General features: G+C 40.7%; 1 protein-coding gene across 2 annotated transcripts in view; it reads right to left on the bottom strand.

Annotated features, from left to right (window-relative positions):
- Nucleotides 1–1,755: 1,755 nt before the first annotated feature.
- Nucleotides 1,756–12,616, bottom strand: part of dip2bb (disco-interacting protein 2 homolog Bb) — a 54,429-nt gene continuing 43,568 nt past the window's right edge. For both annotated transcript variants that reach the window (XM_050037945.1, XM_050037947.1), the window contains 12 exons: nt 12,273–12,394; nt 11,102–11,213; nt 9,312–9,421; nt 7,522–7,652; nt 7,252–7,420; nt 6,990–7,160; nt 6,833–6,894; nt 6,571–6,628; nt 6,180–6,254; nt 5,895–6,069; nt 5,595–5,718; nt 1,756–4,945 (listed from right to left, as the gene is read on the bottom strand). In XM_050037945.1, the coding sequence (XP_049893902.1) occupies nt 4,693–4,945; nt 5,595–5,718; nt 5,895–6,069; nt 6,180–6,254; nt 6,571–6,628; nt 6,833–6,894; nt 6,990–7,160; nt 7,252–7,420; nt 7,522–7,652; nt 9,312–9,421; nt 11,102–11,213; nt 12,273–12,394 (1,562 nt within the window). In that variant the 3' untranslated portion in view covers nt 1,756–4,692. The remainder of the gene's footprint in view (nt 4,946–5,594; nt 5,719–5,894; nt 6,070–6,179; nt 6,255–6,570; nt 6,629–6,832; nt 6,895–6,989; nt 7,161–7,251; nt 7,421–7,521; nt 7,653–9,311; nt 9,422–11,101; nt 11,214–12,272; nt 12,395–12,616) is intronic.

Below are 12,616 nucleotides of genomic sequence, written 5' to 3'. Positions count from 1 at the left end.
GGCTGCTTTCAGTTCGTCAAATCCAGTTGTAGCAGCTCCACGCAGGTCAAGTGTACGCATGGGTGTCTCTAGGATTTAAGAACATTCTGGGCTCAGCCTCTGTAAGGGGTTACCAGTGATCTTATTCACTCTGCCAGTTTATGTATATCCCCCCTCCCCCCCAAAAAAATCTGAGTGTGAAATGAATTAGAAAATGGTCGGTGGGCCACCTGGCCAGATTAGGCCCAAGGCAGTAACACTAGCCCTTTTCACACTGTGACTGCTGGGTAGGGCCACCAGGAAGTCCCATCTTTAGGCCTCTTCTGTATTTTTTACACAGAACCAAACCAATGTGTGATTTTAGCCAGCATGCCCAGATAGTGGAAGCAAGAGGCGTAACAGGCATGACACGTAACACAACAGCGTCGGCTTCTAGTGTGACATAACATTTGTGTCGGCAGCACTTTATCAACAATGGCATAACATGGCAATAACAATGATTCACATGTAAATATACATATATATATATATATATATATATATGGCGGCTGATTTTGTCCTCTGCTCGAAAGGGTAAGGAGCTCCTGGACCTCATTGTTTTCCCAATGTGCAATGTTCTTCTTTGAGTTAGCTGCTAACTGCTAGCAGCTACTTTTTTATAGCTCCCGATAATGGGTTGCACACATAACACGCCGCCCATGATCCCATCCTGCTGGCTATCCCGTTTATACAGACATTGTCTTGGTGCTTTTACTACCTACAAGCCTGCTAAAAGGTGGGACAACATTGTCCCCCCATTCCGCGATTGTACCGTTTATACAGAACGGCAATATGGAATAATGGTGTAAAAAATCCCACCCTGAGGCCTTGTAAAATGGGCTACTGCCAAAGGGTATGAACTTAGTCTGGAGCTGCTGCACTGACAGCGAATTGGGAAAGATGTTATAGATGACACTCAGAGCACCCAGGGGGATGTTTTGGGTATATATTTACATTTTGTGTTTCAGAGCTGAGAACACCACAACAGGATAAAGCTCATTTGGGTATAAAAAAAAGAAAACAAACATTCTGTGGAGCCACAAATTCAGACTCCCATTCATTGTCTATGGTGCAGCTCCAGACTACACTTGATGACATCACAAATTTGAGACTGACTTCTCTGGTTTCTGGCTTTGAGAGAGAGAAGCTCATGTTCACCAATAGTGATTGAACTTGGCCATGGAAATTACATTTAAAAATCCTTAATCTAGGTGGTGTTCCATATTACAGTTTGAGATGCTACTTACACAGTGATGCATCAGCAATAAAAGTCCAGTAATAAAACACTCTGACAGGGGCCATCCTGCATAGTAAGTAAGAAAATATTGCTGATAATACTTGTACATCTACGTGATTAAAATTCTGAATGATTTTTACTTGCAGTATTTTAACATTGAGAGGTAGTAGGTATCTCCACTGATTGTTGGATCCCAGATGTTTGGTCATCTCTTCTTGAAACCAGATCAGCACAGTGCTAATCCATCCAGCCTCTAATCTGTTTTAAAATTCAGACTCATGTCCATTAATTTCTGCATGAAAATTAATTTACAAAATGTTGGCCTTTTCAGAAAGCCATGTGTAGGGGTATTAAGGCTTCCTTTCCCATCCTATATGACAAATTCTCAAACATGCCTTCACTGTAAAGATTGCAAGTTGTGTAATAATCCAAAGAGTCTAAGGTCAGTTTCAATCACTGTTACATCACGACTAAACTCACGAATATCAGGACATCTGAAATGATTAAATGCTTTTCTTTATTCTGTATTACTTTTACATAAAGTATAAAACAAAGTACAACAAACCAAAATAGAAAATAAGTGAGAAAAATGGGAAGGGGGTGTACCACCTTGATTTTGTTAACTAGTATACGAGTTAAAACCTCCCTAACATTAAAGATTCGTCAGTGGATCACACCCTCATGGAGCAGTTTAGAATTCACCAAATCATTAATATACAACATACCAAGAGTGCATACACAAAATATTGATAGAACAACTCAAGAGAGATTAATACAGTCTTAAGTACACTACTGGTTGAATTTAATCAGTCCTCTGTAATTAGTTATTACAAAATGTTTAAGCATCATGTTTATTTCACCAGACTGTGCAAGCTCTGAAATTAAATTGCACTGTCATTGAGATTGCATAGTGTGTTAAGAACTCTGACGCAAAAATAGAGCGGAAACTAAAGGAAGCCCTTGTAGACTTGCCAGCGAAGCAGGTAGATGGTAGATGGACACTGGTCGTCAGGAACTCCTCTTTTTGCTCGTTAGGTCTGTTTTAATTACAAGATTTGTTCTGACAAACGTCTACATTTTATGGGTATTATTCACACATTGCACCAAGGGACCGCCTGGTCCATCCCTGTGTTATGAGTTTTGTTCCCTGAATATACAATTTTCATACATATATACTGTATCTCCTCCACTTGTGCCTCCAGATGAGATGTGCCTCAAGCTGATTTCTTCTTGTGCTCGGCTGAGTCATGCAAACATTCTGCTGCGAACGAAGTATGCAATGTTAAAGCTAAGATGAAGTGCTGTTAGTTTTTTCTCTGGGTGGACTTAAACTGGGCAAAAGCAAATGTCAAGCAATATATTTCTAAAATTAGTAACACATTTACGTAACAATGAAATGGGAACAGTTAGTCCACACAGTTTCTTTAAGTACCACCAGTGCAAAGTGCAGTAAATCAATGAATCATATTCTTGTTACCTTGAAATGATTAAACATCTTCTATTATTGTGTTTGGCATGAGTCAATGTTATGATGGGTGAACTGCGAAAGTCCAAAAATAACAAAAAACTATTTACATGTTGACATTAAGTGTGCATCACTGAAATACAGAATAATCCAGTACAAAGAACCTATAAATTATGGCAAAGAGCACAAGGAAAGCACGAAATTACAGGAAACCAAATACATTTTGCAAATACATCTTGATGCAATTTTTTTTTTTTTAATATACCCTTTTTCATACATTTACTTTACTTGCCAATCGAGGATGTTTCAGATGTGGCTCAGCTTTGCAACTGCATTCACAAGTGCTTTAAAATCCAGTGACTGAACACAGAAAATAATCCAGATACATGATGACTTGCCTCTATTGACTACAGACTTTAAGTACCAACAATATTTCTGCTGGAATTCAAAGCCATTCTTTACAAAGTAGCACAATGAGACGAAACACAGTCTGAATGAACTCTGAGTGTGAGGAGGGAAAGGAGAGGGACTATTATGCAATACAAAAGTGAGAGGGGTATGACTGTTTAACGATACAAAGTACAATGGCGATGGATATTACATGAACAGTTGTGGGCCTGTTTTTCTTAAATGTTTTTACAAAATAACATGGTCGCCTGAAAATATTTATGATATTGGTTTTTAGCTAACTTTTTTTCTCCGCCCCAATAACCAGGACAGTTCCCTGGCGTTAACAGTGATAGCCCTCCCGGTAAACTCTCAAAGCTCTTCGAACAAGAATCCTCAGAATAATATATGCTCCTGAACCATTAGTTATAATGCCTCATTGTTATAATAAAATAGACTTTTTTTTTTTTTGAGAAAGTGCAATGTTATATCTATCCTGACTAACAATGCTTTAATCATCTTTACCCTCCATTATACAACTAGTATTCCGTTTCAAAAGTACTGTCAAAACCGTTAAATCTTATTTACAGTCCTCTCTCTGCTACAGTTATCACCCCTCAGCTGGGTTAACGATCCACAAACCATCAACTGAGAGAGACAAGTCAAGCATTTATACATTTATACAATTAAAAATATCTATACAGTAACGTACAGTATCTAAAATACAACAGGCCTTTATAGGTACAGTACAGAATATGGCCTCTTTCCTCTTTTATTTTGATCCCTTTGGATATCTGTCAGGATTTCCACTACTTGTCCAAACCAAAGGAGAATACACAGCCATCAATAACAGATTCATTAAAAATTAAGATAGGAATGTATGGCTGAAGTTTTGTAAGGCAGGAAATATATTAGGGCAGGAAAGTCGTGAAGATGTATTTGGCTTCATTAATGGGATAAAATAAGCTTTCTAAATAATGTGCACCGACTGAGACTGGCTACTTGTATAATGGTTTCATCTGCCCTGTTCTATTCATCCACGTTAGTGAGGAACGACGAGGGCTCGGCGCATGCGGTTTGTGTGCGTTTGTTTGAAAGCTGCATGTAGAAAATATTTCAAGTTGTTGATTTAAGTTTAGTAGCTCTTGGAATCTGTGTAAACACAGAGGGGAGAGTGTTTTAAGAGGTTTGTGGTGGAAACAGAATAAGACGACAGATTTTCACAAAGACATTAATATAGAGTTGATTTCAAAAGTGGTCCTGTTGTGGGTGTTGTTTTGCCCCTTTTCTAAAAAAGTGCAACAGGGCCTTTTTTTCTTTGCCATATGCAGTACATGTTGCCTCTGTCCCATTTGCAAAATGCTATCTATAAAACACAGTGAAGAACTCCAAACATGGCAGGTCCAATCACAGACATGCAGTGGCCAAGATATGCTGGTGTCACACAGAGCTGGGCGGCAGTTCATGAGGTTCATGCTTTTCCTTTTCACCCTCTGCCAAAGCCGTAGTTGAGTGCTGGGGTGACGGTGCAGAAGCAACCACACTGTGGATGATGGCTGAACAAGCCCAGACTCCCACAACCTCCTTACATGTTGTAAGCGACATAGATGGGATCCAGCTGGTCAGCGAGGAAAGAGTCACGAAGGTGCATGCGTTGCTTCTCTCCCCTGGAGTTGATGGGTATAACCCCGGGGTCCACAATAACCACCACACCCACGATGAGGTGGTGCTCCTCCAGGACCACGTTGGTTATCAGAGGCACCAGGTCCAGCGCGTCCTGCTCTGAACCACACAGCTCTGACACCACCACCAGCAGGTTGGTCCACGTAAACACAGCACTGAGAGGGACAAGAACCCGAAAGCAATGTTAAAGGGGCAGTTCACCCAAAATTAAAAATGCATATTTTTCCTCTTCCTCGTAGTGCTATTTATCAATGTAGAGCAGTGGTTCCCAACTGGTGTGTTGTGGTCCAAAAGTGGGTTGCAAGTGACTCACAAACATGTTGTTTGTTAAAAAAACACACTTTATTTTTAAGGGCAGTGAATTTCCAACACAAAGCTTTTATTTTGAAGTGTTGTTTCCTGCTGTAGAGTGAGTGACTAATGGACAGCTACTTAAAAGAGACAGCAAACTAGTTCAAAGACATGGCCAAAAGTATGACACTGAATGTATTAAACTGTGTGGACCTTGAACTAATGACTAAGGAGATATCTGGACCCCATGGCTGGACCAGTTGGGAACCACTGATCTAGAGTGTTTTGGTGTGGGTTGCCGAGTGTTGGAGATATCGGATGCAGCACCAATAAAAAGCACCAATACAATTAATTTGAGAATTGGATATTACTGGCCAATATGCATTTTCTTGAGAACATTAATAAAGTCAAGTCAAATCATAAAAAAAGTTATCTCAGGACACTTTTCTGGACCATTCTCTTTTAATTTGTGTGTGTGTGTGCATGTGTGTGTGCACACAAGGCCATTCTCACCTCTCAGCTATACTGCGGTGAGCCCGGGACACTGAGGTTTCAATGTCGATTGGGTGGTAGCGCAGCCCTCTTAGCTCCAAGGTCTCATCCAGTGAGCCCACCACAAAGAGAGCGTCATGCCGATCTGAGCACAGAAATACAAGCAACATAATCCACCCACAAAAGTACGCAGAAAAAGTAGAAGAAAATGTGTATGTAGCTAGGAGTTTGCTTCTGGTTTAAAAGGGTTATTAATTCAGAATCTATCTCTTAATAAACTCATCAGCTCAATCTATTTGGTTTTAAATCTAGACTACGTACCCCCACTGGCCTCCAACAGCTCAGTCCTCTTCACAAAACCCAAGTATCCCGTCCTGGCCCATAAGGTCTGCGGGTCTCCAAAGCTGAGCTTGGTGTTGAAGTGGTTGGCCTGAAGACTCTCCTCTCCATAGATGGTGTAGTAACCACTGGCACTGTGAGGGCTGTTCACCCAGATCTGAGACAGAGAGAAACACACACTAAGTCACAGCTTGGTTTCAGAAGGAAGAACACTTCACCCATTATTCTGTCATAAGGCTGTCATGTTGTACAGTATTTACATCTCACCTCTCCGAGATGAGAATCACCAAGTGGACCTCTGGTCTCTGGATTCACGATTATCACTCGAACACCTGGCAGTATCTGTAGATGAAAAGAAAATAGTCAAAGGTGTTGTCAAAGCAGAGGAACTTTGTTCATAGCTCTAAGAACCCCCTTTTTTTGTGTCCGCACCACAAGAACTCCGAACGACTGTAGTTCTTGGAACGCCCTTTTAGAGGGACTTTTTTAGCTCTTATTGCAGAATAGATACTCTCCACAAGAGGAACCTTGAGTGTCGTGAAAGTGACATTGCTTTGCCAACTGCTGCCTGGCTAGCAGTACATCACTCCAGCGTTTTTATTGAGGGTGCGAATGTGGACAGAAAAAAGCCCTTGAAGGGGCTTATGTAGCATCTCACCTTGCCAGACTCCATTAGAGGAAGACTCTGAGGTGCTCCTCTCTCCACCAGCCTCACTCTGTAAAAAATTCATACAAAAGCAGACATATACAATCAAACTGCAATCCACGCTCGATCTCTGAAACATCAGCTAAGACCTAAATAAACAGCAGGCCTGACATGATACTCTCTAAATTTAGAAAGCTCAATTTTGGACACTAAAGACTTTACAAATGTTCATTATAATCTTTCATCATGGTTGAAATGATCCTTGTGTTCTTACCTGTCATGTCGGAGGGACTTCATGTCCACATAAACTGTACAGGGATCAGGACCGGTGGTGCCCTGTAATATTCAAAGAGCAGGTTCTCCTCTAAGTATAATTCAAAATTAAAGTCTCCGTGCTTGCTCTTTATGCCAGAATAAGTTGGCTGATGTACCTGCAGGCAGATGGCCAGGTTAACCCTGGAGCCAAAAGCAGTGCTGACAGCTCTGGACGACAGCCCGATGTCCTTAAACAGCTTGGAGAAGGAATGTGAGAGTGCAAGTCGAGGGCGTTCCTCCGCTATCACCACGCAGCTCCGCACACACGACAGGTTCACCCCACGGGCCTTAAACACACCCACACAAGGTGATCAAATCCTTCAGAAATATTACGTCTGTCATTCATGATTCTCCCTAGATATACCTAGTCCTCCTCACCTTGAGTAACTCAGTCTGAGTGCCCAGTCCTTTAGTGCAGAGCTCCATGACGGAGTAGGAGCAGAAGGTGTCTCTGATGCGGTACTGACTGAGCGTGCTCAGCCACAGAGACAAGCAGCTCTCCAACTCGAAGGGAGGGATCAGGACGGACTGGTGACCTGAGTAAACACTAAAAGACAAGACATGATGGAGAGAAAGTGGATGAATGGAGGAGGAATCAACAGAGAAAACTGTGGTACATAGCATGTATGTAGTGTACATTTACCGCACCTTGCGAGGCACCACAAGACGAAGCCCAGACCGCAGTACGGATCCAGGCAGATGGCTATTTGGCGAGAGGAGTACAGTTCACACTGCAGCTTTATAGAGCGACAAAGTGCACTGACTGCTGCATGAGAGATCTGCAACAAACAAGAATACACCATACACATTAGTCAACAGGGATTAGCCTGGGACAGAAGTAGGGTTTACAATAATTAATAGAATGATCTCTCTATGACTCATCGACAAGCACCTTTCCTACTTCTGACCCCGCTCTCTTGCCCTCCAAGAGGACTCGTTTGCATAAATCTCAGTGCGGAGCTCAGTTGTTTTTTCAGATTTTAGGGGATCCTCTTCCAGTCGCTGGATTTTTATGTTTCCAGATTTCTTTGTTGGATTCTTGTACCCCATTTTTGAACTCTTTCTGAACATCTTTAAGCGTTTTAACAGTCGTTGGATTTATGCTTTTTCTGTTATTTTCTCCCTTACTTGGTGTTGCTTTAGATTTCCATTAAGTTGATTGAAACTAATAAACAACACTTTTTTTTTTATGCATTGTGTTCCTCCAAGCAGACGTAGGTTTTCAGTGGGTATAAAGTGTGCTGATCTTCTGCCGCCAAGTGTCGCTGTTGCATTCGCTATTTTTTCTCTTCTGGGAAGTGTCATATTTAACCCATAATACATTGAATGACAGGCTGTCTAAGTCAATCTTACATTAGTCACTCATAAAGATGCTTTATGCAACAGGGAATTATAAGTGTCTGCAGCAAGTCTGACTTAAAGTTATATTTAAGACAAAAACTAGCTCATGCCACTGGTCTCTGACTGAGCAATCACACTTGTCAGGCAGTCGCTGATCTTTGCTGTTTGCTTTGAAAGAAAACATTATGGCTGGATATTCAGGATTCAGTTTCTGCACATCACTTACACCACTTCTCAAAAACCAAGCAGCTACAGAATGATGTTTAATTTGAAATCTCTATGCAAAATTAGACTGCTGTTTACAAAGTTTGTGAGTTTCAAGTGGCACGAGTTTGATCATCACTTAAACTACTCCAAAGATCAAAAGGTCCATCTGTCAGGTTTAATTGATTCTCAACAGATGTTTTTCATTCTGCTAATGTTTTAGATTGTTGGACCTTTACATTTAGTAGTTAGGGAGCAACATTAGCATCCATTTATTGTGCCTCTGGCTCTCTAATGAATGTAAGTCTAACATTCTCTCTCTTTCAGCTCTATTTTTGGTCTCTACTACCTCCTAAGGGAAATATCTTTATCTATATCTTTAGCTGCTAAGTGCTCTACTGTGTTCACCAGCTTGTCTCTAAATGTGTCTGTCTGCTGTTTGGTGCTGAGCAGGTACAGCACAGAGGGGTTTTTAGAGCTTTTTCTGAAGACAGTTGCCTGCTGCTGCCATAAACAACGCTACAAGAGTGGTGAGAGTGAACCAGAACATTAAAGTTGAGGGCTGGACAGCTAAATAATGAGTTGTAAGACACTATAAAGCTCTGTAAAGTCAGAGCTTTACAGAGCTGCAGAGGAGCTGCAGATTCAGGTGACACATCACATCACCATGAGTGATGCTTCTCCCATTGTCACATTGTTTTCACGTTATTTTATAAACTGTTATGTTGAAAATGTCAATGGTTCAGCCACAAAGTGTGGAGACCCAACGAAGGAGAAAGGAAGACAAGTAGGAGCTCAGCAGCTGTATACGTAACACCTTGTGGGTACTGGATTGGGATCAAGAGTATCGAGAGCACACTGCTGTATTTGAGAGTGATGCTCATCAGTCTCACCTTGACCCCAGTGAGCATGCCTGTGGTGGACACACTGAAGTCCAGATAAGCAATCATCTCTGCTGTGGGCGGCTTATAGATCTGTGGAGGCCTACGGCGAGGAAGGTCATCTGCAAACAGGAAACAGTGCAGGTTTTACACAGAGCTAAGTGAATATTAAATAATACTGGGCAACAATGAGACAATAAATGAACCCTAACCAGATGCATCTTGCTAATTGACTACTGTCAGTTAGTGCTATCTCATATACTGGTACTCCAGATATAAATTCATTCGAATTCAGATGTTACAGATCATAATACCAATACACTAAAAGGGAAACACAGAACATACAGTATGAAACAACTAATCTACCCACAAGTTTGTCCAACAATTAAGCATTTTTTCTAATGACTGGAGAAAGCACTGTCCCACTTCCTGTTTGTCTAAATGCTACAAACAGTCCACGATAACTGACTTTTCTGACAGTACCGTGCTCTTCATACACAGTCAGTCACTGTGACGATGTCCTACCCACAACTGATAAGCCTTTTTTACAGTCTTGAATTTGCCACATGAGAAAGTCAACTACTGTACACATGGTCTTTATTTAAGAGTACAGTCACTTCTTATTACAAATACTAAAAAATTGAGTGTTTTTTTTAACCATCTATCATAAAACTCTGTACACCTAATGTAGATTTAGGGTTAAAATATTTGTTAAAGTTGAACTTTGGACTGATGGTGGCACCACTGTAATTGTGTTATGGTTTTTTTCCACATTATTTTGCAGCACTTTGGAGTATTAAAAGTCCTGTTGATAAATGTCCTAATAATGCATGGTGAAGTTTTGCCTGGGCCTGAAAACAGCCCATTTTCACAGAAGACACTTTGACATGTCAGAGTAGGAAAAGCACAAGTGTAAAAAAAATTAATGATGAGTGAATTCCATGCTTCACACTGTCATGGCTCACTGGGACACTTATAGAACAGGGGCCTCATTACACAAACTTCCTAAGTCTGAAATCCTATCCTAACTCAGTTTGGGATGACATTTAGGACTTCTGGTATTTCAGAAACATGTTTTCTAACTGCATTCAGAATTTTAAAAAATCCTATTGTATCTTGGGATAGGAATTAGCTATTAAAGAACTTGGGGATTTCCCAAATTAGGAATCGGAAGTTAGGATGGCTTAGACCTTAAATTCAAAATAACTGCCAAACATGGCAGCTGACGACAATGACAACAAAATATAATGACTGAAAGATGACTAAAACTGTATGATGACACTTAAAATGATGAATTTAAAAAACTGAGCAGAAAACTTCATGAAAACTTGGGTTTCCTCTCCTCCACTGACACAATTAGCTGCTGCGACTCCTCCTAGCTATAAATAAACGCCCGTCTTTTGTCCATAATGGCAAGCTGTGACAAGTGAAAGCTGTTGATATTATGGCTCGTCAATCTCGAGCAGCCCGCCAGTGCATTCTAAACATAGATACAGGCATGACGGGACGAGTGCAGATTGATGCACTGAATTTACAGTTATAGTTAGGACTTCTTGAGTTAAGATAAGATGGGAGGTCTGAGATAAGATAGGACACAGCCATGAGTTTAGGAATTGCTTCTGTAGTAGAAAGATAGGATTTTTCCTATCTTTGAAACTTAATTGAAGATAGGACAAGTAGTTAAAGTATTTTTCTGTGCTGAAGCCCCAGAGCCATTGTGAATGTTATTTAAAACATGTCTTTTTGCTTCGAGGACAAGTCAAAATGTCAGTGGAAAAAAAGGCCCATCTTTGGTATCTTACCTGTGTCAATGATTGTTGGCCATGTTTTAATGTTTACAGAAGCAGCAGCCTCTTTGGAGCGCAGAGTCCTCATGAGAGCTTGAGTGGTGAGGATACATGCAGCTTTACTGACCTGGTTAGAAAACATAAGCGTGAGTCATCTGAACCGAAGAAGTTGCTATACACTGCCAAAAACATGATCTATCTTCTTATAGCCTATCATAACACAGCATAACTGATAATGGATTTTTGAGGCTGATACGATTTTGGATTTCTGAGAACTTAAAAAATAACCAAGTATTAGTTGAATTCTTTTACATAAACAAAGACCATGAACAAACCCTTGTGATAGAAGTCCCTTAATTTGACCACAAGATTTTGTGCTGAGCGGGACATTAACAGTTTAAAAAGATATAAATCACAATAGGACACATAGGACATACAGTGTGTGCTGGGCTGCCTTTAGAAATGGTGCGATTTAAAGGAGCTGTATGCATGCAACATTCAGAGCACATCTATGACTCAGAGTCTGAGCCAGGATAATCTGCAGTCAGCTCTCAACATGGAGCTGGCTGAGCCAGCAGCTAACTGCTCCATGCCTGTACAGTTCTAACAACGGCAACAGTGCTGACAGTGATAACTGCTGTATGAGCACAGCGCAGAGCTGTGGTGATTAGCTAGCCATTCGGATACACCCACAGGGTCTCTCATGCACATGCATCTGAACTGTCTACCAAAACAAAGAACAGAGAAATTCGGATTACAACGCAAAGAGAGAGTGTGACATCACTCTTTGCTCGGAATGCCATTACTCCATTTTATCTTTGTATAGCAAATAGTGGTTTACTGCTATATTAATGTAATGAATGTCTCATAAAGCCCCTTTAGAGATGAAAAGCATTTCAGTGACACTGGGTGCCCTTATTTTCAGTCTAAGTCATTGGTCAGATTTTTGGTGACCTGCAGTTTTTTTGTTGGGACCTTTAGGAAGTCTAACCTTGTAGCAAAAATGATGCTCGATTACAAAACAAGTCATACATTGAAACGGTTATCACAGGTAGCTCAATGTCCATGTAGGCCACAACTAAAATACCCTGATATTAACATTAAATGAATGAACACATGTATGTAAACACAAACCCATGAGCATGTAATGAAATATGTGCATCAGTAATGGAGCACACACACTTACATCAATAATCATGCGGACAGTAGGGAGCGTAGCTGCCAGGTTCTGAGGGTGCGGAGGTCTGACATTTACAGGAACACATCCAGCGTAGAGACAGCCATAGAAAGCTGCTATTAAATCAATGCCTGGGAGAAAGATGGAGGACAAAAGGGGATTAAAAAAAGTAAATAAATAAGAGAGACAAAACTCACAAAAATTAAAGGAATACTTCACCCCTGAAGTGACCATTTGTATATCATTTCCTCACCCTGTGTTGTGTTAATTTAGTGAAAAAGATGAAAGAAAAAAAAGAAAAAAAAAAGCTTTTCTTGCATGCCTCCATAGTGAACGAAGAATCCGATTTTTGG

This window comes from Epinephelus moara, chromosome 24 (assembly GCF_006386435.1).
Source record: "Epinephelus moara isolate mb chromosome 24, YSFRI_EMoa_1.0, whole genome shotgun sequence".
In the NCBI taxonomy this organism is placed as follows: Eukaryota; Metazoa; Chordata; class Actinopteri; order Perciformes; family Serranidae; genus Epinephelus; species Epinephelus moara.
This window is presented reverse-complemented; position numbering and strand designations above follow the sequence as displayed.